The sequence below is a fragment of the Priapulus caudatus genome, unplaced genomic scaffold (genome assembly GCF_000485595.1).
Source record: "Priapulus caudatus unplaced genomic scaffold, Priapulus_caudatus-5.0.1 Scaffold202, whole genome shotgun sequence".
NCBI classification, from domain to species: Eukaryota; Metazoa; Priapulida; class Priapulimorpha; order Priapulimorphida; family Priapulidae; genus Priapulus; species Priapulus caudatus.
In genome coordinates this window covers 237,303-265,151 of record NW_014577263.1, presented here as the reverse complement: position 1 = coordinate 265,151, position 27,849 = coordinate 237,303, and the positions used below count along the sequence as shown (strand labels likewise).

The 27,849-nt window shown below is 43.5% G+C and overlaps 4 protein-coding genes across 4 annotated transcripts in view; 3 read left to right on the top strand and 1 right to left on the bottom strand.

Moving 5' to 3' along the window:
- The window catches only part of LOC106807234 (97 kDa heat shock protein-like), a 22,253-nt gene extending 19,055 nt beyond the window's left edge, over positions 1 to 3,198 (top strand). The window contains exons 9-13 of the mRNA XM_014809521.1: positions 917 to 1,042; positions 1,414 to 1,547; positions 2,010 to 2,103; positions 2,426 to 2,587; positions 2,966 to 3,198. Of these exons, the coding sequence (XP_014665007.1) occupies positions 917 to 1,042; positions 1,414 to 1,547; positions 2,010 to 2,103; positions 2,426 to 2,587; positions 2,966 to 3,172 (723 nt within the window). The 3' untranslated portion in view covers positions 3,173 to 3,198. The remainder of the gene's footprint in view (positions 1 to 916; positions 1,043 to 1,413; positions 1,548 to 2,009; positions 2,104 to 2,425; positions 2,588 to 2,965) is intronic.
- A 3,272-nt stretch (positions 3,199 to 6,470) lies between these two features.
- On the top strand, positions 6,471 to 18,550 carry LOC106807233 (97 kDa heat shock protein-like). The gene is made up of 5 exons (XM_014809520.1): positions 6,471 to 6,604; positions 7,129 to 7,262; positions 7,715 to 8,016; positions 8,420 to 8,494; positions 18,422 to 18,550. The coding sequence occupies exons 1-5, from the start codon at positions 6,483 to 6,485 to the stop codon at positions 18,548 to 18,550; spliced, it is 762 nt and encodes a 253-aa protein (XP_014665006.1). The 5' UTR covers positions 6,471 to 6,482.
- LOC106807239 (G2/mitotic-specific cyclin-A-like) lies at positions 10,277 to 14,827 on the top strand. Its single transcript, XM_014809526.1, has 9 exons — positions 10,277 to 10,687; positions 11,199 to 11,466; positions 11,589 to 11,722; positions 12,084 to 12,307; positions 12,899 to 12,974; positions 13,150 to 13,278; positions 13,501 to 13,614; positions 13,810 to 13,943; positions 14,095 to 14,827. Exons 1-9 carry the CDS (start codon positions 10,502 to 10,504, stop codon positions 14,144 to 14,146), a joined length of 1,317 nt encoding a protein of 438 aa, XP_014665012.1. The 5' UTR covers positions 10,277 to 10,501; the 3' UTR covers positions 14,147 to 14,827.
- LOC106807231 (calmodulin-binding transcription activator 1-like) overlaps positions 17,925 to 27,849 on the bottom strand; it is a 30,272-nt gene continuing 20,347 nt past the window's right edge. The window contains exons 19-23 of the mRNA XM_014809519.1: positions 27,225 to 27,376; positions 26,556 to 26,695; positions 26,111 to 26,268; positions 24,753 to 24,878; positions 17,925 to 22,525 (exon numbers count right to left, since the gene is read on the bottom strand). Of these exons, the coding sequence (XP_014665005.1) occupies positions 22,459 to 22,525; positions 24,753 to 24,878; positions 26,111 to 26,268; positions 26,556 to 26,695; positions 27,225 to 27,376 (643 nt within the window). The 3' untranslated portion in view covers positions 17,925 to 22,458. The remainder of the gene's footprint in view (positions 22,526 to 24,752; positions 24,879 to 26,110; positions 26,269 to 26,555; positions 26,696 to 27,224; positions 27,377 to 27,849) is intronic.

Below are 27,849 nucleotides of genomic sequence, written 5' to 3'. Positions count from 1 at the left end.
GAGGTGAGCCTCAGATACAAAATTACTCTTAACGTTAGCTTTAACATAATCCTTGTCTCGTAAACGGTTGTCAGAAGCAACATTAGTCTTAAAGTTAGCCTTAAAGTTGGTATTAACATTACCTTTGTCTCGTAAACAGTTGTCAGAAGAAAAATTAGTCTTACCGTTAGCCTTAAAGTTGGTATTAACATTACCTTTGTCTCGTAAACAGTTGTCAGAAGCAACATTAGTCTTAACGTTAGCCTTAAAGTTGGTATTAACATTATCTTCGTCTCGTAAACGGTTGTCAGAAGCAACATTAGTCTTAACGTTAGCCTTAAAGTTGGTATTAACATTATCTTTGTCTCGTAAACGGTTGTCAGAAGCAACATTAGTCTTAACGTTAGCCTTAAAGTTGGTATTAACATTATCTTTGTCTCGTAGACCGTTAGGACCTTATAGAGAAGGTAGTGAGTCGCGTGATGTACAGTAGTGTCACGCGTGTGTCGCGCCCTGCGGGCCCGTTGTCTGGGACAAAACTTAGACAAAGTCTTAGTGTTAGCCTTAATATTGTCTTTTCTCATAGACCGTTGTCAGAAACAAAATTAGTCTTAACATATGCCATAACGTTATCTTTTTCTCATAAACCGTTGACAGAAACATCATAAAGTTACTCGTTTCTAGTACGCAGTGTATAGAGGGCCAGTCTCTCGAAAAAAGTCCACGTTGAGACTAACATTAAGACTAATTTTGTTTGTGACAATGGTTCCAAGAATTATAATTACGGTAATGGTAACACCACAAGAGGCTTGCCCCTGTGTGGCCCACCAGCCTTGACCCTAACCCTGACGAGACTTCTGTTAAGACTTCTGACATCGATCCTAGCAAGACTTCTGACCTCATGACCTGACATCGCTCCCGTTCTCTCTCGTCACAGTTCAAGTTCCAGTCGCAGGACAAGCAGGACAAGGACCGCGTCGACTCGAAGAACTCGCTCGAGGAACACGTCTACGACATGCGCAACAAACTCTACGAAGCATTCGAGAAGTTTGTCACCGAGGAGGTACGTCGCCGTGGCAACGCTCGCGCACGGTCGTCTGCGGTTGTCGACGGGCGAACGCGCTTTTGTTTCCCTTTGTCACTGCGTTTATGGCGAGATAATTGTGCCGACGCTGAAAAGCACTCCCGTCACACTCGGGCTAACTTTCGTATCTGCTATTTTTTTGCCTAGTTTTTGATTAAGGTCACGGCACATACGTTACTGTACAGCGCCCCGATGCATACACGTTCTCTCCTCCTTCCTCCCGCAGCAACGCACGCACTGGTCTAGCCTGTACAGCGACCGTACAATGACCAATGCCTATTTTTTTGCCTAGTTTTTGATTAAGGTCACGGTTACGGTACTGTATGGTTCCCTCCTCCTTCCTCCCGCAGCTACGCGCGCGCCTGTCTAGCCTGTACAGCGAGACAGAGGACTGGCTGTACGACGAGGGTGAGGACGAATCGAAGCAGGTCTACATCGACCGGCTCACCGCCCTGAAGAAGCTGAGCGACCCCATCGCGACACGGTACGTTACCGCGGTAACCGTCGCCGGGCGGCGCTAACTCGATGACGCACTCCCGTTACGAGATCGAAGGCTCGAGCGATGCGTTTGTCCGGGAATTTGGCGAGAGTCAGGCTTCAGGAGTAGTAGTTGTTTGTAGTTGGCTTCGTGCCTTCTGCTACCACCAGCGTTTTGGCGAAACAAACTCGAAGAGATACTGAACGTTTTACGTCTGTGGTGTTACGAAACGCACGTCGTTACTTCGGGGCATAGAAGTGGTAAACGCCGAAAAAATCGGCATGTGAGAAAACATATTATTCTTAATTCCTTTAATCCTTCCTTCCTTAGTTCCTTCCTTTAATCAAAAATTACAGAGCAAACTAAAATTCTTATCGGTATCTGTTTCGTGCTCTGCAAATAGGTGACTACAGGTGGCATTAAGGAAGGCGTTATATATCTTTAAGGCTCAATGTTTCTGTTTTACAGATGGAGAGAGATGCAGGAGAGGCCTAAAGCATTTGAAGATTTGGGAGGAGCACTGCAGCGCTACAGAAAGGCTCTGGATCTGTATGAGAAGAAGGTATGATAACAGTTCACACTCCACTACTCTACTAATCCTAGCCACTTCTTGTTACCAGAGCATTGGAACTTCGATCATTAGCAAATGATTGAAGAGGATTAGTATAGATATATCATTTCAAACCACTTCTTTTTGGTTTTACCATTAATTTCATGAAATCGAGCCCATGATGTACTGGTGGCTTCAAGTACGTCTATTAGTTGCAGGGTCCTGATGTTTTTCCAGCATCCAAGTGTTTCAGCTGTACTCAATGTGTCGTACACGTTTTAACATTCACGTTTCCAAACTTACACTGATTCTTGTCGATCAAATGTTTGCGCAGGATGAGAAATATGAGCACATCGCTGCCGCGGAAATGGAGAAGGTGACCAAGTGTGTGAAGGAGAAGTCCGACTGGTTTAACCTGCAGATGAACAATCAGACGGGTCGCGCCCTGACAGATGATCCTGTTGTGCTAGCGAGTCAGATACGCAATGAGCAGAAGGTACATGAATCCTGCCCCACATTCCGCACGATATTTGAAATATCTGACAGTCCAGTGATCTTATAAAAGCAAGTTTGTATACAGGATATATACTTGTCTTTCATCTAAACACATTGTCTGTATAAGTGATTTTCCTTGCAAAGTTTAGGTAACCAATTGTCATTGTTTTTTTAATAAAATTACATTTCAGGTATCGATTCATATTCATATATATAAATATATACATAGATATACATATATATATATATATATATATATATATATATATATATATATATATATATATATATATATATATATATATATCAGATTAAATTCTCATGTTGAGCCATCCATGTTTTCAACTAGCAGAAACTTACGACTGTATTCTGTTCGCAGCTGTTAGAATCGACTTGCAATCCGATATTGAACACGCCGAAACCGAAAGTGGAGCCTCCAAAAGACGAGCCGAAGAAGGAGGAGGAGAAGTCCGAGGAGAAGGGCGAGCAGGAGAAGCCGATGGAGACGGGGGAGGAGGAGCAGGGAGGAGCCGGACCTGCCAGCACGGACGCCTCTGCCGGAAAGGCAGACATGGAGCTCGATTGAACGCGGTGATGGGGGTGGTAGGCTGCAACATAACTGCCGATTCCAGAGAAATATGCACGCTGTGCTGACTATAGAGGGCGCCTGCGCAGAGTAGAGGGCGCTTGCGCAGTTCTCGCCGACGACTGTGCGTGGTTGTTGGCGGGTCGTCGAAACACAAGAACATGCCTCGCTTACCGGCAGGATGTCGAATAGGAATTATCCCTTCTGATAGCGTATTATTAATGATAATGATGATAATATACAGCGATACGAATATTTTATTTAATAGCAGTGATAACGAGTAAGATTGTGGGTTGCTACTGCAGTGTGTTATGGTTGCAACGTTATGACCTTGTGATAATTTCAGAAGTAGCTTAGCTTCATAAGCACGTACGTCTTACTAGATCTGCCTATCTGTCTGTACCGCCAACGTTGTGCATGTCAGAGACCTTTATCATACGGGACATCCTCATTGTCTTCGATCATCTAACATATCCGTACTAAAGCAAGAATGGTCAGGCTACACCCCGTGACACATGTTCTCAGGATAGTGGCAATTTCATGTACTTCCTGACTATTTAGACCAAAGTAGTTTTCTGTTGAAAGTAACCTTGGAAACTAGCATTAAAACTTACTGCACTAATGTTTTGATTTTATTTACAATCCATTAAAATCTGACAAAGTGTCGGGCAAGTCACTCTTCGAAAATGGAATTTTATATCCAAATGAAATTAACCGTGGTATAAACGATTATAAGTTTAGTGTACAAATACGTAAATAACTTCATGGTTTTATTCGTTAAAACTGTCTCGTTTAGGAAAAAAATGTTTTTTGCATTCGTTGTGTGGCGTGTTGCAAAACTAGTGCCGTACGTGTCCGAATCGTTGCTTGAAATGCGAGTATTGTTTCCATTAGCTCTAGAACTATAGCCCTTCGTTCTGCCACAGGCTGTGACAGACTGAAGAGCTATGTTTCCATAAGAAATTGCATATGCCTTCTGTCGAGTCTTGCCTGTCTACTAAGAACTATTGCACGAATTGTTAACCTAAGTTCTTTGTGAAAACGCGGATGCGTTTGCAGTAAATGAGAATGTACAGTCGCTGCCAGTCATGCGCATTAATTATAGTAACATCGTTAACCAACCTATTGTAGCAGGAATGGGTGCTTTGAGCATTTGAAGATGGTGAAGGCAACGCTATCTGGCGCGTGGTGTCGTAACCTCACATTGCAGTAGGTATACACGCAGCTACTAACGTGTTCATGCGAACCGGTGTGTGCTTCTCTACCTCTGTCCTGCATAGCGGGCGCTCTGCAAAGAGGATGATAACTTGTTTGTCTGGCTGCCATTCGTAAAAGCAGGTTTGCGCAATGCTAGTGGTTGTACACTGATGTTAGCGTAGCGCGCGGCATAGCGGTGAGTGCGAGATGTGAATACAGAGCAATTTACGGGGTTGGGTGGGGGGCTGTCGCATGCAGGTATTCTCTCTCTCTCTCTCTCTTTCTCTCTCTCTCTTTCCCGCGCTCTCTCTCTCTCGCTCTCTCTCTCTCTCTCTTTCTCTCTGCCTCTGTCTCTGCCTCTGTCTCCCTCTCTCTCTTTCTCTCTCTCTCTCTCTCTCTCTCTCTCTCTCTCTCTCTCTCTCTCTCGCTCCTCTCTCCTCTCTCTCTCTCGTCTCCTCTCTCTCTCTCTCTCTCTCTCTCTCATGCTTAGCATGTGCATGCCACCTCACTGTTTGTTAGTGAATGGGATGTGAATGTACGTACCGGGAAAAATACATCACTGCTATAATATACGACGAACTCGTCTGTACTCTCTCTACACGAGTGCAGGATTCTTCATGCTAGTACTGTTACTACCAAGACGATGCTTGTGTAGTATTGTTTTGGGAAAGAAAGACATGCGGGCGTGCAAACGAGGGGGAAGGATGGAGAGGCATGGGGAGTGGGCGGAAGTGATGCGGTGTGTAAATACATCTTGGGGTCGCAAGTAGCCCCGATCAGGCTCTACGACTGTTTCGCGTCGTGGCAACGCCTCCCGCGCCACGTAGTGAGAAGCGAGAAGCTACCTTGTAAAATAGTCACAAGGTTTGATGGCATCTCTAATTGGTCTGTCAGCAAACGCCTGTGCGAATCTACATACGGCGTGTGTACATGTTCCCCTGCTTCTAGTTCCTGCGCCTATACACACGAATCTGTTATATCCACTCGCTGCTAAAGATGTTGCCACACGCGTTCACGTAGCTGAATACTCTGTGCGCTTTCCTCTCCGGTTTGGGTTTTGTTAACAAAAAAGCAAAAGTTCGATTTACAAAGTGTTTCTCTACAGCGTTTCACATGACACAAGTACGCGTGTTCCTATTGACATGAACACGCGTATGCTCGCGTGTTCACGATCATGCGTATGCTCGCGTGTTCCTATTGACATGTTCGTGAACACGCGAGCATACGCGTGTTCACGAACATGCGTATGTTCGCATGTTCACGAACAACTGTATGTTCGCGTGTTCACGAACACGCGTAATATTGTTCATGTTATTAACGGTATAGGCAGTACTGGTAGCTGCACTGACGCACGTCACGCGTTACCTGTCTGTTTCACAAGTATATATGCCCGCTGTCGTGGATCTGTGCATGTTGAACATACGCGGGTTCATTCACGATATCGCGCAAAGCCGTTGCCATAGAAACACATCCGTGATGTGACTCACAAGCACACGGGATGGCCGGTGATCACCGACTCCGCCGTGCTCCAGCATCTTTCCCCAGTATCCCGTTTGATTATTTTACAGCAGCCGAGGTAAACGCCGTACGACTTACGAAGTGTTAAGTATTATCATGTCTCGCAGCGTCACACACGTTAAACGAATAAAGTTACTGTCACCTTAAATCCAGCATTTGATGTCTTTCTTTTACTTGCGCGAAACGTCCGTGGTTTTATTTTGTTTTATTCTCATTTTTCATATTTCATCGTTTACGATGAATGCGGAGTTTACAAGCGTTGAAACGGTGTTTTTTTGGGACACGTCCCACGAGTTTTCTCCCCTGCGGTTGCACGTTGTCAGAAAGAAAATTAGTCTGAGAATTAGTCCCAGCACTCGGGACAAATTTTTTCATACACTGACGTCATAATTTTTCTTGTAGACTGTCGACAGAAACATGGTGCAGTAATGTGTTTCTCATACGCAGTGTATAGAGGGTTCGGTCTGTGAGAAAAAATGTCGAGACACTTAATGGTCTTTCTGTGCGTATCTGCGTACAGTATGCATGCTTGGTTATGCATTTGAGCTTAAAAATCTAGTAACCGCTGTGCAATCAAGGTGGATGTACAGTGTGCATGTGCCACGTGTTTCAGTGCGCAATGCTGTCGCCTGCCTTCAAGGTGAGGGAGTTTTCTGTGACAGACTTACAGCCGTATCCCATCACCTTGATGTGGAAGGATCCCAACGCAGATGACGGGTGAGCACATACAATTAGCTCTACTGCCAAGTCGTAAGCGTAAATGCTGCTGGCAGGTCGTAGCTGTGTTGAAACGAAATTGCAGGCAATTGGTGTCTCACTGTAACGTGCTCTATCAGGGTTCGTACCAGTTCTAAAAACCTAAAAAGTTCTGGAGTAGTCCATGTCTGGAAGGTTATAGAAATTTACCACATATCTATTGGGTCCACAAATTCCGTACATGATAATAGAAATTTTAATTCACTGAATATGTATAGCCGTGTTTCATGTCCACGATTGAGAACAAATTTCTCGTGTCGAGTGTTTGTTCACTAATTGTTGATTAGAAGATACAATGTACAAATATTTTATAAATCTTGGAGGGGTTCTGGAAAATAGACCCAACTAGACCCTATAGACCCCAAACTCCTGGAAAAGTTCCGAAAAAATGTATGTGGACCATTTATTCTGGTAAGGCGACTGCCGTTCACGTGGGTGCGTGAACAAGTCTTACGTGAATCGTAACGTGATCGTTGATGTTCCAGGGAACTGGAGGTGTTCACTGAGTTCCACGCAGTGCCGTTCTCGAAGATGCTGACCTTCTACAGGAAGGAACCTTTCGACATCGACAGCAGATACTCGTACCCGAACAACATTCCTTACGACAATCCGCGGATAGGTGCGTGCGCGCTTCTCACGTTCTCCGTTCGTTCGTTCATCCATTTGTTTGTTCATCCATTTGTTCGTTCATCTATTTGTTCGTTCATTCGTTCGTTCATTTCGGCGGTGAAAGTTTGGAAATAAATTTTCTGCGTAGCCGTATTCACGTCAGTTGGCTGCTGTGTTAATGTGCCAACAAGAAAATGTGGATGTTTACATAGATTTGAAATGTGAATTGCCATTTTATATTCTTTATTCGGTATGGGCTGGATGAGAGTAGGTAGTGCTTTATTTGTTTTACTTGTCTTACAGACTTATACTCTAAAAACTCTACCACTAAAAAATTTGATATTTAATTAAATTAGATGTCTACTCTGTAGTTCATAGATACTTAAAGTCGATCGGGGACATTCCCTAGTGTAAAACGAGCGACCGATTTTTACCAATTTTCGTTTCACCGTCTACCTTCAGGACGGTTTTCGATAAAGAACATCACGCCGACACCTGAGGGCGAGAGTTCGAAGGTCAAGGTCAAGGTGCGCATCAACCTGCACGGCATCTTCACCGTCTCGTCCGCGTCGATGTTGGAGAAGGTCGACAAGAAGACGGAGGCGGACAAGGCGGAGGAGCCGATGGACTTGGAGGGATCCGAGGCGCAGCCGCCGCAGGAGGAGGAGTCCCCGACGCAGGAGAACGGTCCCAATGAGGAGCCGGCTGCTGCAGCGGCGGCGGCGGCGGCGGCGGGGGCCACGCCCGAGGCCATGGAGCAGGAGGTTCGTCTGTCTGTCTGCTCGTCTCGTTACGCTGTTTCGACGACCCGTAGCAATGTAGGAGATTGCGAACGGGGGAAAATGTTTCCTTTGCCGGCAGTGCATGCGTGCGTGCGTGCGTGCGTGCGTGCGTGCGTGCGTGCGTGCGTGCATGCGTGCGTGCGTGCGTGCATCTGCGCTTGGATTCCTGTGTCCGTGTGTGCATGTGTGTGTGCGTGCGTGTGTGCGCCTGCAATTGTACACGTGTGTGCATCCTCACAGCTTTGTTTGTGTGCTATCACATTCTACACATTATGCACGAGTTATTTGCAGTTTACGTTGTTTTTTTTTAACTTTCGAGTGGAGACGTGGGTAATTTCGCCTTGACGTTTCATCTTAACACCCTACCTCTGTCTGTGCAATTTAGACCCCTTCTTCACAAAATGCCAAGGCGGAGAAGAACGAGACGGAGAAAACAGAAGAAGTGCCGGCCGAAGGGAAAGTATGTAACGGTAGTGCCTCCTTCAAATTCCACTTCCATGTCCACATATTGGGGGGTCACGTGTGTCTTATTCTTCACGAAAACTCGCATTTTTCTCTATTTAGAATACTATATAGAATACTATATAGAAGCTTCTATTTAATTTCTATTCTACTCTCTCGCTCTATTTTAATTTCGCACAGACTGGGTCTACCCTCGTGTTAGGTGATTGAAGACCCGCATCGGCAGCTTTGCTTCGAAAAACGCGAGTGTCGTTAGGCATATTTGTACTAACTGCTGTGTCATGCATTACCCGTTCCCACTGTCAGCATCCGTATGTGCTACTGATCATGATCCACAGGACTGCTATGATCCTATTCCTGTACAATATGCTGACCCTTACAGGGTGCTACATATTTTATTTTTCCCATTTGCCCTTTCGGGCAAGTGGGTTATGAAAATGGTTGCCCGGAGGCAAAAGTCACTTGCCCGAAAAACATAAAGAAATACATAAGGTTTTTTTTCTAATATGAATTTAAATGGTAAATAACGTAAATGAAGGTCCAACTATAGTCAACATCCAGCGTTTCACTTAACGGCACAGTAGAAAGTTGAACAGCTGATACGAGTTTGTATACAAAATATATTCATGTTGGGACACAGCATGCAGTTTGTTTAAATTTTAAAATTGTTCAAGTGTCAGTTTATTATCAAAAACCCACCACATTCCAATAAATTATTAAAATATGTTCAGGTTTATTTGGGGCTGGATCGTAAGCGCAGAGAATATAGCGGTGCATGCATGCAGATATAATAGACTGACAGCACAGTATGCAGTGTATCTGTTTTTGTGTACTTCAGCAAAGAAAATCCTCGTTCACAGGTTGCAGTAGAGGGGCAAATAATTTGTGTGGTTTTCTCAAAATTAGAACCCCGAAATCGCTCCAAAAACATCAATGAGTGATAGCGCTGTACGATACGTTCAGGTTCAGGTCATGTCGCACACGATCGCGATTCGTGTGAAAGTTTTCGTGCAATATTGCGTATCTACGCGAGGAATAAACCCGGATCCTTTTCCTCTTAACGCGTATTATTTTCCCTCGCGTTGTATTGGCGCGTAATCCGGGTTATTTTTCCTCGTGTAGATACAACTACATGGTTATTTTCTCATATAGACGCATAACCCGGGTTATGTTTCCTCATGTATACCCGGCCCGCATAAATAACATTTAGAACATAATATAATATAATTAGAACATAGAATATAACATTAATTTTATATATTGTATGTATATATATTTACGTATAACACGTATAATATAAGCTTTCAGTAAGGAGGAAATACTCATTTACTGTTCGAAGAAACCACACACATTTAATAATAGAGTTTGGCCAAATGGATGAATTTTTTTATTATTTGTTGTATTTATGTTTTGGGTTATTTGAACTTATTGTTATTTTATTATATTTTATTTTCGTATGGTATATGTGCATGCGCGCCCTTCCTACGTCTTAGTTAGGCTACGTATCGTGTGCACGTTTTTGATAGATATCTCGTATTATTGTACGCTCCTCTGTTAGTAAGAAGACCTGTTTATTTACATGCATCTAAAATGAAAAATCGTTTATGACGAAAAGCAACATATCACTGAATAGAACCGGGTTGAATTTACTATTTATTTATCACGTGAATCATACATCAGAAAAAGTGCCCGCGTATCCGCGCTCCTATTTACAATGTTGTTTATCACGTGACGCACTGTGTCTCTGTGATTGGTTGACGTTTGGTTCGCGGGGAGTTTAACGTTCATTGCTATCACAGCTGTGGCAGTACGACAGTGTACAAAAAAACTGCTGGTAGAACGGTTGAAAAGCAGGCAACTAAACGTCACTTTCATTCTTCTCTATGAACAGAAACTAAGAAGGCACATTTGTTGCTACCTCCTTTACTTCTTGGGTGAAAATTGTTGAGATTTGTAGCCTCTGTAAGGAGAAAACGGAGGTTTAGAACCACACTGTTCAACAATAATGGCGAACAACGGTTTGTCTAGTCAACGAATTCAGAGTTCCGAAAATGACTACCAAGGACTGGGAAGAATTCATGGAAAAGGTTTACAAGCTGGTGATAATGGTCAGGCTCAAAGGAGGACTGCGTTGGGAACGATAACCAGTAGAGTTAACCGAGTACAGCCGTCTAGAGCGGCCAAACAGCAGGTAAGTGTAAGATGGAATATGACAGAATCTGGTAGCCGCAACTGCCATTCAGGCGGTGTCTTTTACAAACATAGCGATATTATAACTTTCCCCATATAGTGTTGAAACTATTATTTGCATGAAGTAGTAACTAGTATAGTATATTCGAATAAACTAGAACTAAAATAAGTAAACACATGTTTCAAATTGATAACTGTGGCAGACAAAAGACCTTGCTTTAGCCTTGGTCCGATTTGAATTTTGAAATAGGGGGCCTATTGATTCTGTCTTGAACTTGACATTGTACGATAAATTGAAGTTCAAATTAACATATAAACTGTTAGTATTACTTATTGATAGTATAGTGTAGTTCTATTGTGTGTTTTATATTTGCGTATCTGGTTGTCTTGGTAAAATAGAATGCAATTTTGTTGTAGCAATAGAACTACACGTACACATTGTAAGCAGGACGCAACTTGGGATCGTCAAGTCTTACGCCCTACGACTACGTGGCATTGTATTTTTATTTCAGCCTAATGTCTTCCCTGATGATGTGTGTGATGAAAATATATACTCCCGAAAAGAGAAAGAATTTGCAGGACAACCTAATGTTGTCCAATCACAAGGATTCCGTATTCATCTTGACAATCAAGCCCAGGAAATATCCAGACCACAGGAAAGTGATTCGTCCACGCATTTAAAACTTCACGCAGGAGTGACAACTCTGGGTCCATCACACCCAACCAGCAGACCTAGTCAGTCAGGGTTCTACCCGATCAACGATAGCATTGAGGCAACTGGTAACTATAATATTCCCATCATATATATCTATCATGGATCACAAATTATATTTGTTTAAGTAAAAAAATAATGAACAAGTTCAATTATAACGTTTATTCCTAGATCATTTTCTTCCCAACAGATTCTCCAATGATCCTTGACACAACTATTGATGAGAACCTAGATGTTGACTGCGAGAAAAAACATGAAGACGATGTCACGCTCTGCGTAGCAGAGTATTCTGCAGATATCTATCAATATCTCAGGGAAGCAGAGGTAACCATCTCGCCCAATGGCTATGCACATGTCTACTTGCTAGATATAACTCAACCACAGTGGATGCTGCAACGGTTCCTAAAAATTTTTAAACATGATATTGGTATACTGGGAAACCTTATTAAGCTATTTTACCTCTGTAGGCATCATAGCATTTACCGTGGCGAGACACATTTGAATACAACTTAAATTAGAACAAAGCAACAGTATCGAAATAGTGCGACATCCAACCATTATACTGTCTTATCTTACGCCGTCTTCGATATAGTCCCTTGGACGTTTAAGACTAATATTTTACGAGTTTATTTAACCATCGACGCGAAGATTGACGTTCCCGTCTTGTGTTCTCTCGTCTCCTCAGACGCGCTCGCGGCCGCGGCTCGGCTACATGCGCAAGCAGCCGGACATCACCTACACGATGCGCAGCATCCTCGTCGACTGGCTCGTCGAGGTCGGCGAGGAGTACAAGATGCACACGGAGACGCTCTACCTCGCCGTCTCCTACGTCGACCGCTTTCTCTCCTGCATGTCGGTGATGCGTGGAAAGCTGCAGCTGGTCGGCGCAGCCAGCATGTTCCTCGCCGGGTGAGTCCGTAGATCTCGTCGTCTGGGCGCTGAGTCCGTAGATCTTGTCGTCTGGGCGCCGAGTAGGTATCCGGTAAGATGTAACTCAGAGGTGTAGGTCCGTAGATCTCGTCGTCTGGGCGCCGAGTCGGTATCCGGTAAGATGTAACTCAGAGGTGTAGGTCCGTAGATCTCGTCGTCTGGCCGCCGAGTCGGTATCCGGTATGATGTAAGATGTAAGTTGTAACTCAGAGGTCGGAGGTGTAGGTCCGTATATCTCGTCGTCTGTCGGGCGGGCGCTGAGTCGGTAGAATGTAATTTGCATCTCTAATAATGTCCAGGTAGTGATAATGTGCTGAGACAGGACTATCATCCGATCGAATGATCTCGCGTCTTCGTAAAGCAGTAGTAGATTGAAGGATTACCCTTCGTTTGAGTGAATGCTGCTCAGAATTCCATTTGGGTGTTCGAACTCGGCATGCTACGACGTCTGGGTTGCAATTTAGGCGATGGTACGTTATGAAATAGTTTCGTTAGTTACTGATCCACAAGAGTTAATGAAATTATTGCAAATAATTGGGTTTTTTAATGATTGGGTTTATAACATTTCAGGAAATACGAAGAGATCTATCCACCGGACATTGGCGAGTTTGTCTACATCACAGACGATACGTACACCCAGCCACAGGTTAGCATGCTTTCTCTATTCACTGGTATAAGTTGAAAGTCACAAATAACTGAACGGGATAGAGAGAGGGTGAGGGAGAAAGGGTGAAGGTACACACTTGAGAAATTAGGCAAAAAGGTTAATGTGCTGACCATGTATTACGCCACTGAAGAGGCATGATTGCTTACAATCACAGGTTCTTCGCATGGAACATCTGGTGCTGAAAGTGCTGTCGTTTGACGTTGCCGTGCCGACTGCTCTCTGCTTCCTGCAGAGGTTCGCTTACATGTGTCAGTGTGACGACAAGACCACATCTCTTGCCATGGTAACTAAGACTCATGATAATCGACATTTATTCTCCGAACTATGACTAGGGCACGACCTCAATGCACTCAATCTCATCCCTCTCCAATTTTTAACCACAGTTTTTCATGCAACTTGTTGCTGGTTCTCAGATTTGAGCCTTTGCAATTGAACGTTAGTAAGAAAATTGAAAAAGTTAAATATAAGTCCGGTATTGTACCATAGTTTACGATTTGTGCTTCAGTATCTGTCGGAATTGACCCTGCTCAACGCTGAAGTGTTTTTGAAGTATTTGCCGTCCACGATCGGTGCTGCTGCGATGATGCTGGCCAACCACGCTATGGGTAGAGAGCCATGGGTAAGAGAGACATTTGCCAGTAAAGTGCGCGTGAATTTCTACCATGTTTGGTTTGTTTTTTCGTGTGTTATGCTAGTAGTAGGCAGATGACATTTTTATCATCAAGTGTTGGCAGTAGTATGCTCAGCAACTCAAGATTTTGAGAATGAAGCGAGTGGCTCTGAACCTGACACCATTGTTCTGTCTGCACTGCAGCCGATGGACGTTCAGATGTTTAGCGGCTACCAGGTGGAGCAGCTGCAGCCGCTGCTGCAAGACATGCAGAGGGCGTGGTCGAACGCTGCTAGCAGTGGCCAGCAAGCCATATGCGACAAGTACAAGAATTCCAAGTGAGTGTGCGTGAGCTTGCGATGAGGGTTGGCAACCGTAGAGCCTTCCCCTAGAATACTACTGTCGAATTTTACAGTGTTTTGGTCGGTCACACTGTTGATGCTATTCTATTGCAGTCCACTCACCACGTGTTTTTTGCGTATTTTACAGAAACAATGGCGTCGCTTCGCTCTTACCTTCCACCACGATACCCAGCGTGTAAGGCAGTCTGAGGAGGCGAAAAGGCAAATGTGCGTAACCCCCTGTACGTGTCGGCTGCGCGGTGAGGTTCCAGTATTCAGTCAGAATTATGCAAACGGAAGACGGCTCTGAGAAGCCTCGTGAAAGCAGCGCACGCGCAAGTGATGGTGCTGTCGCCAAGTGCAAGGCTTGCCTCTCTAGTGGAGTGGCTCCGAGGCACCGCTTTGAGAAGATATTTTTGATAATCGAGGAATTTTCTACTGCATGCTTTGGTTGCGAGGACCAGGTTGATATCATGAGTTGATTACGTGCGCATGTGCGCATGTGCGTGTGAGAGTGACAAAGCAATTTCGAATCCATTGTTGCTGGTATTGCTCTATGTTGCTGGAGCGCATGTTCATAGTGGGGTTTCCCCCATTTAGTAAGGTTGCATCCTTATTCCATTGCCCACCTAGCACCCAAGAGCATTACCAGCCTCTGGAATAATGGAAGAATATGCTCCTATTTTTTTAAAGATTTATTCTAAAAACCAAGGTCTTAATGTAGAAGTATGAGCTTCTTTTAGATGAATTAATGGCAGTGATGGACATTAGCCTCGTCTACACGGCGAACCTTGACTCGACTTAAGCGTTGACTCGAGTTAGCGTCTACACGACAACACCCGATAGCGATTATTACCGATTTATTATGCGTGCGTGCGTGCATGTGCAGGTATACGTTCGTTCGTTCGTACGTACGTGCGTGTGCAAGTACACGTGCGTGCGTGTGCACGTACACGTTCGTGCATGCGTGAGTGCGTGCGTGTGTGCATGTGCACGTACACGTTCGTGCGTGCGTCTGTGTGTGTGCACGTACCCGTGCGTGCGTGCGTCCGTGCACGTACACGTGCGTGCGTGCGTCCATGTGTGTGCACGTACACGTGCGTGCGTGCATGTGTACGTACATCGTACTAGTGTTGCTGCCTATCGTGGAGTTATGTACTATTCACTAACTCGAGTTAAGCGTCTATACGGAGCCTTAACTAGAGTTAGTTTAACCTCGATCGACTGGCGAGGTTAAGCTAACTCGAGTTAATGCCCCGCCCCGTGTAGACGCTTAACTCGAGTTAAGGTGGTCGTGTAGACGAGGCTATAGATTTTACTGTGTTGTGAAAGTTGCCTTTTATGTTGTGTATGAACACTGCAGCTTAATTTAGAATGTGTCCCTGATGTCGCATCTGGATTTATGTATCCTCTAATACCTGTGTTTGTTTTATTTTCTGTACATAGCACCATTTTAATTTTAGCAGTGTTTCACTCTTATGTAACAGCCTGTTTAGTGACGTTTTATTCTCTACTCTATCTTGCTACTTTTATTAGTTTTAAACTTGCATAGACATCGAGATCGTTTTTATGCCTACATGTATATCATCAAAAGTCATTCTAATATATGTACCTCCAATGTGTATACATTCCTAGTTCAGTATTGATGCATGTAAATACTACTAAAAAGCTCGTGCATTTCTTTCCGCTGGGAAAGCTAATGGATGTATCAGGTGATCACAATTCCGTGCGCTCATTTCGTAGCGACGATGATCTGTCATAATGTACAGCCATGTCATAGAGAATGTTGCACTTCTGTGAGTACAATTTGTACTCCATTTTTATTTTCACATTCTCATCATCATCACTCATTCCCTCGTGCATGTGTTATTTTAATCAAACAAGAGTATAATGTGCAATAGAGCTGCTAGAGATTACTTTAGGAGACATCTGCTGCTATGTATTAGAAGAACGGTGCTGTACATATGGTAAATGTAGGAAATAAACGTAATGCTTGATCAAAATAATTTGATTTTCTTGATTATATGTTTATTTTCTTCAAATTTGATTGTAGTAGTAGCAGTAAACTGGTAGTAGTGGAAGATACCATTGATAATCTGTGTCACAATTGAAAGCAGTAGCCCACTCATACCAATGTAATACCAAGTTAGGTATTAGACATGGAAGTAAATAACATGAACTCGGGCAACAAAATACTAAGACGATGTGCCTGGAACCAATTTTTTAGCAGTTGATGTCGTTAAAACATCGTTTGTTTGATGTTTCAGTTATCTCACCACAAGATGGCCATTAAAACAGTTGCACACATTATACTTCCCTAGTGAAAGCCCCCCTTGTACTTTATTCGCTCCTGATATCATCAGGACTGATATCATCTACATTTGTGTCGTTTAATTTTAGTAATGCGCACATTCCTGACATCTGAAATGTATATGCTGTAATATCAGAAATGTGACCATATGACCTTTATTCTCGACTGAAAACGGCTTTTACAAATTCGCTGCGACAAAATGAATTTTTTCCCACTTTCCCGCAGTTTATTTTACAATAAATAAAATTAAATATATAACACACACACACACACACAAGTTCAGCACAGCCAAGAAACCCAAACAATGTTCAATCGACATCGCTGATAGGTTCCGTTTCCCCGCAACCTTAAGCACAAGCGCCACCTGGTGTCACACAACACAATAGACGTCTACTGGTTCGAGCGACCACGCGTGCATTTCTCCCGACCACAAGCCTATGAGCTGCAGAATTTAGCACTGCTGTCGCTGTCACCTGTAGTGACAGAGTCACAGGTAACGGTGTCAACACCGGTCGCATATGTCACCGTGGTTGCGCGTAACGATTCTACCACCTGCTATTCTATCGTCCGTTTCGTCGCCACGCCGCTATAACACGTTACAAACGGAGGCCAACATTTTGTACAAATCAAAAACCTGAGAAAAGACAACACATATATGTCATGGAGAATCGTGCTCACATAGGGCACGTACATGCGCGTGTGTGTGACTCTACCTATGCAGTGCCCTTGACCTTCACAATTGACCCACACTATAACCATAAGGAATTATTTTTGCATTACTGGGTTGATTTATAGGGAACCTCCTCCCACTCCCACCCACCACCGATTTCTCCTTCATGCATCAGGATTTGCAGTAGATTTTGATACCAGTTAAGTGAATTCTAATCTGGGATACTCGAGCACCGATTCAGAGCAGTACACAGTGCAGACGATCCTAGCTCTACCATAGTCAATCCGAGTATGACACGACATGTGTCAACCCCCACCCAGCCCCAACGCGACTGCGCGTGAATAGGGAGAGAAAGAGAGAGAGAGAGAGAGAGAGAGAGAGAGAGAGAGAGAGAGAGCGAGAGACGAGAGAGAGAGAAGAGAGAGAGAGAGAGAGAGAGAGAGAGAGAGAGGAGAAGAGATCGACAAAGAGAGAAAGAAAGGAGAGAGAGACAAGGAGAGAGAGAGAGGAGAGAGCGAGAGATAGAGATTGACAGAGGAGGAAAGAGAGAGAGATGAGAGCAGATGAAGAGAGAGGAGAGAGAGGAGAGAGAGAGAGAGAGAGAGAGAGAGGAGAGAGCGAGGAGCGAGAGAGAGCGAGAGAGCGAGAGAAGCGAGAGAGCGAGAGAGCAGAGGAGAGAGAGAGAGAGAGAGAGAGAGAGAGAGAGAGAGAGAGAGAGAGAGAGAGAGAGAGAGAGAGAGAGAGAGAGAAGATGAGAGAGAAGAGAGGAAGAGAGAGAGATGAGACGAGAGAAGAGAAAGATAGAGAAGAGAGAGAGAGAGGAGAGAGAGAGGAGAGAAAAGAGAAGAGAGGAGAGTGAGAGAGAGAGAGAGGAGAGAGGAAGAAAGAGGGAGATGAGAGAGAGAGAAGAGAGGAGAAAGAGATAGAGAGAGAGAGAGAAGAAGAGGAGAGAGAGAGAGAGAGTGCGAGAAGCGAAAGAAATAGAGAGAGGGAGAGAGAGAGAGAGAAAGAGAGAGAGAGAGAGAGAGAGAGAGAGAGAGAGAGAGAGAAAGGGAGAGAGAGGCGACGCATCCTACCAAGGGCACATAAAACTTCAAACCTAAAGTCAAAACATTTACATGATCTTGATCACATCAGGAGTGAATAAAAATAACTTTGAAAAAACCGACTTACACACGCACGAGAAGACTACAACAATCAACAAAGCCGTTCCAGATAATTAATCCCACGTCACAGCTCTTATTAAAAGTTAACGTCAACGGGTAGTAGGACGAGTAAAAACGCGTCTATTTAATACGCACACATGAAAAAATCTTATTTGTAAGCTTTATACGTTCACGACTTCACGTGCAGCAAAAAACGTACTCGAGTAATAATAATAGGTGTTTGTAATATGTAAAATAAAAAAAAGATTTATAACATCGATCAAATATCATTTAGATGAGTAAATGAGAATGATACATACAAAGACAACGATTATAGCGAGTATAGTAGCCGCGACAAAGAAGCGCAGCCGATGCGGAAAACGCGCTTAAAAACGAGAACCGCGACTCTCAGAGCATGCGCGAAACCACATCCGATTCTTCATCCTTAAAGCTTTTCTCCACAACTATATTTCTTTAGCAAAAGTTTAGATAAGTAAGACCCGATTTAGCAGGGGGTGGAGTGGCAGCAAGGTAAAGGCTTCCTTTACGCGTGCAATGGCTCTCCTACGCTCACAGACACAAGTTCCTGAAACACAGTCGTAGCAAATAACAACAATAACAACAACAACAACAACGATAACAGCAAATGTGGAGACGTAAACACGAACTACACCTGAAGTAACCGTATACCAAAAGACAAAAACGAGCGGAAATATTTTCATCGTAGTGAATATTGCCCGCCTTGTTTTTGCCCAACATTTAAAAAAGTTCCATAAATCCACGTAAATCCACGGACACAAAAATGGAGTGCATACAAAGTAGAACTACACCCGTGCCCGCGAGCGCACGCACACATGTACACACGCTGCTACCTTTTACTGCGAAGCTAAGAGATCACGACTGTCTGTCAATATACGTCATTCATATCCAAACGATAAGACTGCCTTCAATCTAATCTACCCACATGGTTTGCGCACATAATCACTATCTTTCATTCCGTCGTTCAACATAATCGGGTGAGAGAGGGAGAGCATTGAAACGTTGTTAGTGAAAATTAAGTCACTATACACACAGAAAGAAGTAGTACTATTAAATTTAATAATGAATGAGTCATTAAGTATTATAATATCAAGAATACGACTAAAAATATGCCGCATATAACTATAAGCACGGCTAATTATAAATTGTATTAAAGTCGATAAGTAGGATTAAATGTGAGCGTAAAGTTAACGTTTACAACAATTAAGTTAACGATGTATGCAGTCGTAGAGTTACGCAGGTTTATGTGAGAGGGACAAGTTTTAGTGATGGACAGACGCTACTACAGGGGTGCAGTGGAAGCTTGGCTTCCCTACACACACAGGTAACTCTCAACTGACGCGATACTTACGTTCTTGAAAACGATCGCAAAAATTCCACACACAAAAAACGCGCAAATAAAAATAACCGCGATGAGAGGATGGTTAGGTTTGTACTGCTACTACACTCGAATGAGAATACGCGATTAAAGGAATTCATACAAGCGATAAGCATTGGAAAAGGATGATAGCGACTTCCATCCGAAAAATCTATCGATATATCTGATGACGTCATCTGACAAACAGATCGCGGCACCAACACGTCAGTTTGAATAAAGATTTCAAATCACAAATAGTAAATGTTAGTTTTAAAGTACAAGTCACGCAGGCGACACAGATCGCTCTGGAATCGCTCGACGTCAGATTAAATGCATAGTGTTCCACAACGAACAGCTTAATTTTCCCGCGTTTTCTACTAGAACACACACACGTGCACTTACGTTATTTTATAATAATACGAAACCGCAACACAATATGTTGCAAAAAGTTAGTCGAATATATAGCAATATCTTATAATGGGTGCTACACAAAAAATGCAAATGACATCTGCCTGTCTGCTTTTTCTAGTTAAGTATTTTATATAAAAAACGTTAGGGGCGTATTGAAATACCCAAAATACGTGTTCCGTGCAAATTTGGAAGATACTTATGAGCGCGCTTGGTCGAAATCTCGCATACGATAAAAACTGACAATTATTTACAAGAACAAAAACAACCATAAACCATATAACCGTAACCGAATGCCTGTGGAGCATCGGCTTCGGTTAAATCCTCCACTACGATCATTCAAGGAAGTTGCAAGACTACAATAACGGCTGCTTCTAAGCTACAATTCAAAATAGCTGCTATCTTATGACTGCATGTGCCCAAACCTTGTGCGAGCAGTACAAGCGGCAAGTGAGAAGAAAAAACCCTAACCAAATACTTAAAATAGCTACCGACTTAAAATCTCAAAACACAAGCTGTGAAACGACTTTGGCGACCATCTGCTACCCTAGCTGGTTACATGAAGCGCATGAGTGCATTGGGAGCGCATGTCTGAAAGGAAATGCGTATGCCTAAACTGCTCATCAAGCCATCACATGCCATGAGAAAAACAGCGCAGTACCAAACCTACAAACCTAACCAACAAAAGTACCAGGCTGATACTATAATCAAGCAAAATATCGGGGCACAATAGACTATGCTTATAGAGAGGTTTAACTCTACGCACTCTCCCAAAAAATTTAGCGCTAAAATTTATAAAATTCAAACACATTACGATATTCGATTACGTATATATATATATATATATATACGTATATATACTAGAATTGACAATTGAGACGTGCATGCCAAAATGCACAGTGGATAATCGATATCACAAAGAGCGATGCGTTTAGCGACTATATCTACTATCGATTCTTGGTCTTTCAGATCACCTCAAACCACCCGTTTTTTTTTTCATTCGTTCGTTCGTGAAACGTCGCTTGATTCTCGCTCCGTCGTGTGCGCGTCTCCGTGTTTGTGGAGAAACGACGGATGTACGCGGGCGAGCGACGTGCAGAATCACGTCTAGCATTTATATATACATATACATCCCCAGCAACGAAGCAGGGGACAGCAATTGGATTTAGAGCGATTCACAGATGCAATCAGTAGGCGAAATGATCTGTGTTACGCCATGTTTTGTGTTGACAGATGTTCGTATTATCAGGAGTGAATAATACTAGATTATTATCTAGCTTAGATTGATCTATTATTATGCACTTCTGATATTATCGACATCACGTGTTATGCGAAGGTATGACGTCATTCTCGGTAATAAAAACACCGATTCATTCATCAAACCTCAAACAGGGCACAAACTTTACCCACTGAAGTCACACAATATATAGAAGTTGCTTGCGTGTGCAACATTTAAGCCAAGTACATATATGCAAGTAATCGACCTTTATCTCCAAAATGAGCAGACTTACGTTTCCAAACCACCACACCAAACGTATTACAAATATCATGCAATAGATCAGTATTAAAGTGCTTACGAAAGTTCTACATGCTATTTACACGGGCGATGTTATCCTCAATCTTCAGGTATATCATATGTGCATCAACCGAATAATGCGGGCGGAGCTTCGCAGAGATAAAGGGTTAAATATTAACCTGCATGAACGGAATTCGCACGTAAACATCGCCCCGTACATGGCCGTAAACATCGCCCCGTACATGGCCGTAAACATCGCCCCGTACATGGCCGTAAACATCGCCCTACCGGTCATGTCTACGTGCCACACTACCTTACGTCCTTGCACACTACTAACATAGACTCACCACGAGGTAGCTCTACAACTATAGCCCTTTCCTGCGCCACAGCAGCAAGGCCTGTGGTGGAGAGAAAGGGCTATAGTTCTAGTGCTAACCACCACAGGGGTGTGGATGGGGGTGGGGGGCAGTGTAGCAGAGATACATCTGCCCGAGGGTAGGCACAAATGTCATCACAGGGGGGTGAGGGGTGCGGGGGTGGGTGAGGGGTGTGGTGCTACAGTGCGACTCCCTTTCTCCAGGGGGAGGGGCCATCATCGAGGTACCGAAGGGCGTGTCCTCTCTCGCTTGCCAAAGACCTTGCCACGCGACGCTCTCTCGTCCGGTCGACAACGCAAACTTTTACATAATGCAACGGAGTTCCTCCCGGTCTCAGCACACGTACACTCCCCCCTTCTCCACGAAGAAGGTGGTTAAAGCAACATCGACGCATGCTCTGCAATCGTGGACAGCGTGCGAGAGAGAGCGCCACCGCCGCAAACGACGTTGCGGGGGGGGGGAGGCAAGATCTCTCCTTAACACTTCACGGTGGAACGACGAGAGGCGATCGCTTCATGTCGCTACGCCTACGTCACACGACTGGCTCGCGTACCACGATAGCCGACTTGCCCGCTAGTAAACACAAGAACGTCGCTCGCTCTCGCGCGCCGAAACCGCATAGCTACCGGTTGGTGACCGCCTCCATCCTTCCCAACATGGCGTCGGCTGGCCGGCTGGCGTTGCCATGGCTACAGCATGTCATCGGCAGTCTCTCTTCTTGCCATGCCTGCCAATCTTGCTCGTTCTTGCTGCAACCTGCAATGGTGCCGCGGAAATACTTGAAAAAGCAGACCGCATATAGTAAGTAAGACAGCCGAGACAAAATTTATTGCCAGAAACAAAATTAGTCTTAACAAAATAGTCGTAACATTAAAATGACCAGGAACCCCGTTGTCAGAAACAAAATTAGTCGTAACATTAACTTATAGTCTCGTAGACTGTGGACAGAACATCGTAAAGTTACGAATTTCCCATACTCAGTGTACAGAGAGGTCCAGTCTATGAGAAAAGGGTACTGTTAAGACTCATTAAAATTCGCGTTCTATAAATCTATGATGTAATCAGGCAACGTTTCACGTATGTACGTGCAACCTTGAACCTTGCAACCTTGCAACCTTGAAGACATTATGTAAAGCATGTGCAAGATTATTATTTTTACCGAAACTTTCATCTCAAATGAGAGTGAAGTAGGTTTGGAAATTCTGCTCGTCTAAGATGTTTGAGATCATTCTTGGTTCCAATAATCATCATATTGAATTGGTCGTAAATTATGTACAAACCTCATTGGCATTTAGACAGTCCCACAAGCTTTACAGCAGCATTGAGAGAAAATAAACACATTATTGTCTCTAATTCAGATATTGAATATTCTAATTAATAACCTACTCAGCAATGTCTTGATTGGAGTTAGCATTATAACACACGAGCATTGTAAAATGAGTTACCAACAGAAATTCTATATAGGAAGGGCAGTTGCGAATTAAAAATATAAACTCTTTCCTAACCTATAGTATCCGAAGGGCAGTTTTGGATATGTATAAAAATAGCATGAATATGATAAAAAAGGCAAATGCGCAAGGGTTGGCACGTGAATATTTTGCACTGCCCATTCGAGCTAACTCTGCTAGCACCTATGCAAAACTAAAAAGAGGCCAGGATCTAGATACTATCTTGATAATATGTATGTAAATTTGAGGGGCTATTCCATAAATAACACGAGCCAGTTAGGAATAATAACATACTCTAAATATTAGGTTATAAAAATAAAAAAAGGATCTTCACAAAGTTACTTAAAAAAATCACTTATGTTAACATGTGATTTAGGGTTAAAACTTAAACATCAGAATATTTTATAGCTACACTAACTATAATTATTATAATATTATATTATAGGTAGTTCGTTTATATATATATAACACAAGTGATATATATATATATCACAACTCTGTTGACTACGTCAACTGGTTACTTGACTAGCAATTACCATTTACATTGCTGCTATTGTTTGCAGCATATATTTGAATATATTATTGTAAAAGATAAGAAATACATGCAGGAAGCAACAACACATACCAAAATCATGCCGTGTGAGTGCGAGGGGCCTAAACATAAAAAGAGCAGATAGGGTGCATATATATGTATATCATATATAGATATAGATAAATTTAATATATGTATGTAACATAAATGTTTTTCAGTGACTAAAACAAATCTGAGAGTACGTCATGCTAGCTGGTGTGCAAACAGCCATAGATATCAGCGTTGTATCACCCCTGGAAGGGCTCCCCCACCCCGCAAACCATCTCAAATCAAGTTCCCGACGCTTTCCAAGAATTTATGCACGTGGGAGCTTCAGAAACCGGACAGGAAAAAGAGAATCGCAGGCAAGCGTGACATGCCACAGATATATATAGTTTACGGTGGCACCTGGACGAACGTGGGGAGTAACGATACTGAAACACACGCAGTCGTATATATGAAGAAGAGGGTAGTAAGAAAACCAGGCAAACGAACATGGAGAAATCGTAAACGTTCGTACGACTATCATACCTGTGTCTACGCGAGGCGTCAAAGCAAAACCACACAGCAAAATTAACCACCGATAAAAAGGTTCCGCAAATCTGTTACTGACAGAAACGCAAGGCGAAATCGAATGCCCAGTGATGCAAACCTCCCCCCAGAATTAACAACGACCTTGAGAAGAATACAGGGTCATGACCACACAACTGACCATCACTCTAAAACACATACGGTCTTCTAGTCTTTCGAATCAAAATGCTTAGTGTCACCAAGCGACTCTAACACAAATTTTCGTGCACAACTACGAACGCAGCATACGTGTGTCTGCCTGATAATGCCCTCCCACGGGGGTTTCTGTATGGCAGACGTAGATATTTCGGAAACTGCGCCTAACCGATGCGAGATCACCACGTGACAGGGTCTGCCGTGCGTCACTACGTCGACGCACACCAGGGGCACTCACCTATTTTTCGATTGCCGCATGAACCGTTGGATCTTTCTCGCCGCCGCCTGCTGTCGCTTCAGCGTGAGAACGTTTTCAATATAGAGGCCGCCACTGCTGCCGGCATTGATGTTACTACTGTTGCTACTGTAAACAAGTATACAGTAATAATATGTAAGTCCAGTGAGAATATGACTCAAGAATGAGAATGAGGACCCATGCATCATCATCTAATGTAAACAGCATGCTACTAGCGTGATCTCGTTGTCCTTCAGCTACAGAAGAAAATCCCCCTAAAACTTTCTGGTAGTGTGATACAGCAGAAATATAACGTATATGGTTGCTAACATTATACCTTATGATGTACACATATATATATATATATATAAATTATATATATGTATATATATATATATATATACGTATATATACTAGAATTGGTAATTGAGACGTGCATGCCAAAATGCACAGTGGATAATCGATATCACAAAGAGCGATGCGTTTAGCGACTATATCTACTATCGATTCTTGGTCTTTCAGATCACCTCAAACCACCCGTTTTTTTTTTCATTCGTTCGTTCGTGAAACGTCGCTTGATTCTCGCTCCGTCGTGTGCGCGTCTCCGTGTTTGTGGAGAAACGACGGATGTACGCGGGCGAGCGACGTGCAGAATCACGTCTAGCATTTATATATACATATACATCCCCAGCAACGAAGCAGGGGACAGCAATTGGATTTAGAGCGATTCACAGATGCAGTCAGTAGGCGAAGTGATCTGTGTTACGCCATGTTTTGTGTTGACAGATGTTCGTATTATCAGGAGTGAATAATACTAGATTATTATCTAGCTTAGATTGATCTATTATTATGCACTTCTGATATTATCGACATCACGTGTTATGCGAAGGTATGACGTCATTCTCGGTAATAAAAACACCGATTCCTTCATCAAACCTCAAACAGGGCACAAACTTTACCCACCGAAGTCACACAATATATAGAAGTTGCTTGCGTGTGCAACATTTAAGCCAAGTACATATATGCAAGTAATCGACCTTTATCTCCAAAATGAGCAGACTTACGTTTCCAAACCACCACACCAAACGTATTACAAATATCATGCAATAGATCAGTATTAAAGTGCTTACGAAAGTTCTACATGCTATTTACACGGGCGATGTTATCCTCAATCTTCAGGTATATCATATGTGCATCAACCGAATAATGCGGGCGGAGCTTCGCAGAGATAAAGGGTTAAATATTAACCTGCATGAACGGAATTCGCACGTAAACATCGCCCCGTACATGGCCGTAAACATCGCCCCGTACATGGCCGTAAACATCTTCATCATCATCATCATCATCATCATCATCATTACTTGATGGGCTGTTGCTGCAGGATAGACTGGGCACAACAGCGACTAGCCAGATCGCTGCTCAGGTGGCATGCCTGCTTGCGGTACTTGTGCTGCCGGTAGCTGCGGTACTGGCTCTGGATCAGCACGGCGGCCCGCGTCATTTTCTTGAAGAACGCGTACTGCAGAACAACGGCAAGCACAAGGTTAGCAAGAAACCAAACGCACGTAAGCAGGAAACTCAGAAATGCATCCACCTCCACAATGCGTGAAATCTTATATTAATTAATTAATTTATTCATTTATTTATTCATAGATTTGACGTAAGCGTGGCTATTTTATACATAGTTTAATGAAAAAATTGCATCCTGTGAACAGTAGGTAAGACATTGTGAAACATTTACCATGAATGGTAAATCTACTACTACTACTACGATACCACGTCTATGATGACCGAGTGACAGCCCACCTGCTTGTACCGACGATAGTAGCTCTGGATGAGTATTGCTGCTGCGCGCTCTTGCTCCTGCTGCCGGCGGCGCCCCCTATACTGGCGATATGCACACTGAATAATCTTTGCTGCCTCATAGAGTTCTCTCTGTTCCTTATCTGTATAGCAAAGACATCGGCGAGCATCAGGAGGGAAACAATATAGATCATGTCTCTAGTTTTATATTACGTTATTCCTCATAATATCGTTAGCGGTATTATGCAAAATTATATATTAATTACATTTTAATTAAATAATAATTAATATTATATAAATGTTCATGCAGAAACTGATCACCCGTTCACACAATAGCCCGGCAAACATGCTACAAGGAACGAAACTGTCACTTACTCACAATTTAACACATAAATTGATGCGCGAAGTTAATGGAGTAAATCGAGTTAAATCCAAGCATGCATGTCTGCAGCTTCTACAACAGAAAGCACAGTTACTACTCACAATATCGCTAGCGATAATACGCAAAATTAAATAACGTAATTTTAATTAAATAGTAATTAATATTAGGATTATAATTAATGTGAAAACTTATTGTGTAGGAATAAACTGAGTAGTCACATCCGACGGTGTCTCCCTGCACCTTCTACTAAACATGATATATGCTGATAGAGCACAACATGCACGACTTACCGGACAGTGTCAACTCCGCAAAGTTTCTCTCCAGCATCTTCCCGGATGCATTGAAGAAGCCCCGGAACTCGGCGGCGGTGGGCGGTGGCGAGGGGCTCTGCAGACTGGAGGCTGGGCTAGAGCTGGAGGAGGGAGTACTGCCTCCCCAGCCCCTGCAACGTCGAGACATGACGCCGTGACAACAACCCATAGAGGTTTTCTCGTTGTGAGAGAGAGAGGGAGAGGGACAGGGAGAGGGAGAGAGGGGGAGAGAGAGAGAGAGAGAGAGAGAGAGAGAGAGAAAGAGAGAGAGAGAGAGAGAGAGAGAGAGAGAGAAGGAGAGGGACAGGGAGAGGGAGCAAGAGAGGGAGAGAGAGAGAGAGAGAGAGAGAGAGAGAGAGAGAGCAATAGAGAGGAAGAGAGGTAGAGAATGGTAAAATAGGAGCTTAGATTTGAAGGAGGGAGAGAGGGAAGGATAAAAGGATGGAGAAATCAAAAGGGATGCACGAACACACCTCCCCCTGCACACGTACCTGTATCGGCGGCTGTCTAGCGTGAACCCGGCGTCGTCTGCTCCCGCCGCGTCGCTCATGTGCAGGTTGTTCTTGATGCGCTCCGGTATCGCCGCGATGATCTGCTCTGCCAG

Excerpts from the sequence above, each read along its gene's own strand:
- LOC106807233 (XM_014809520.1), top strand. The coding sequence starts at position 6,483 with ATGTGCCACGTGTTTCAGTGCGCAATGCTGTCGCCTGCCTTCAAGGTG. Across the intron at positions 6,605-7,128 it reads GATCCCAACGCAGATGACGG|GGAACTGGAGGTGTTCACTG; the intron begins GTGAGCACATAC and ends TTGATGTTCCAG. Across the intron at positions 8,017-8,419 it reads CCGAGGCCATGGAGCAGGAG|ACCCCTTCTTCACAAAATGC; the intron begins GTTCGTCTGTCT and ends TGTGCAATTTAG.
- LOC106807239 (XM_014809526.1), top strand. The coding sequence starts at position 10,502 with ATGGCGAACAACGGTTTGTCTAGTCAACGAATTCAGAGTTCCGAAAAT. Across the intron at positions 11,467-11,588 it reads CGATAGCATTGAGGCAACTG|ATTCTCCAATGATCCTTGAC; the intron begins GTAACTATAATA and ends TCTTCCCAACAG. Across the intron at positions 11,723-12,083 it reads AATATCTCAGGGAAGCAGAG|ACGCGCTCGCGGCCGCGGCT; the intron begins GTAACCATCTCG and ends TCGTCTCCTCAG.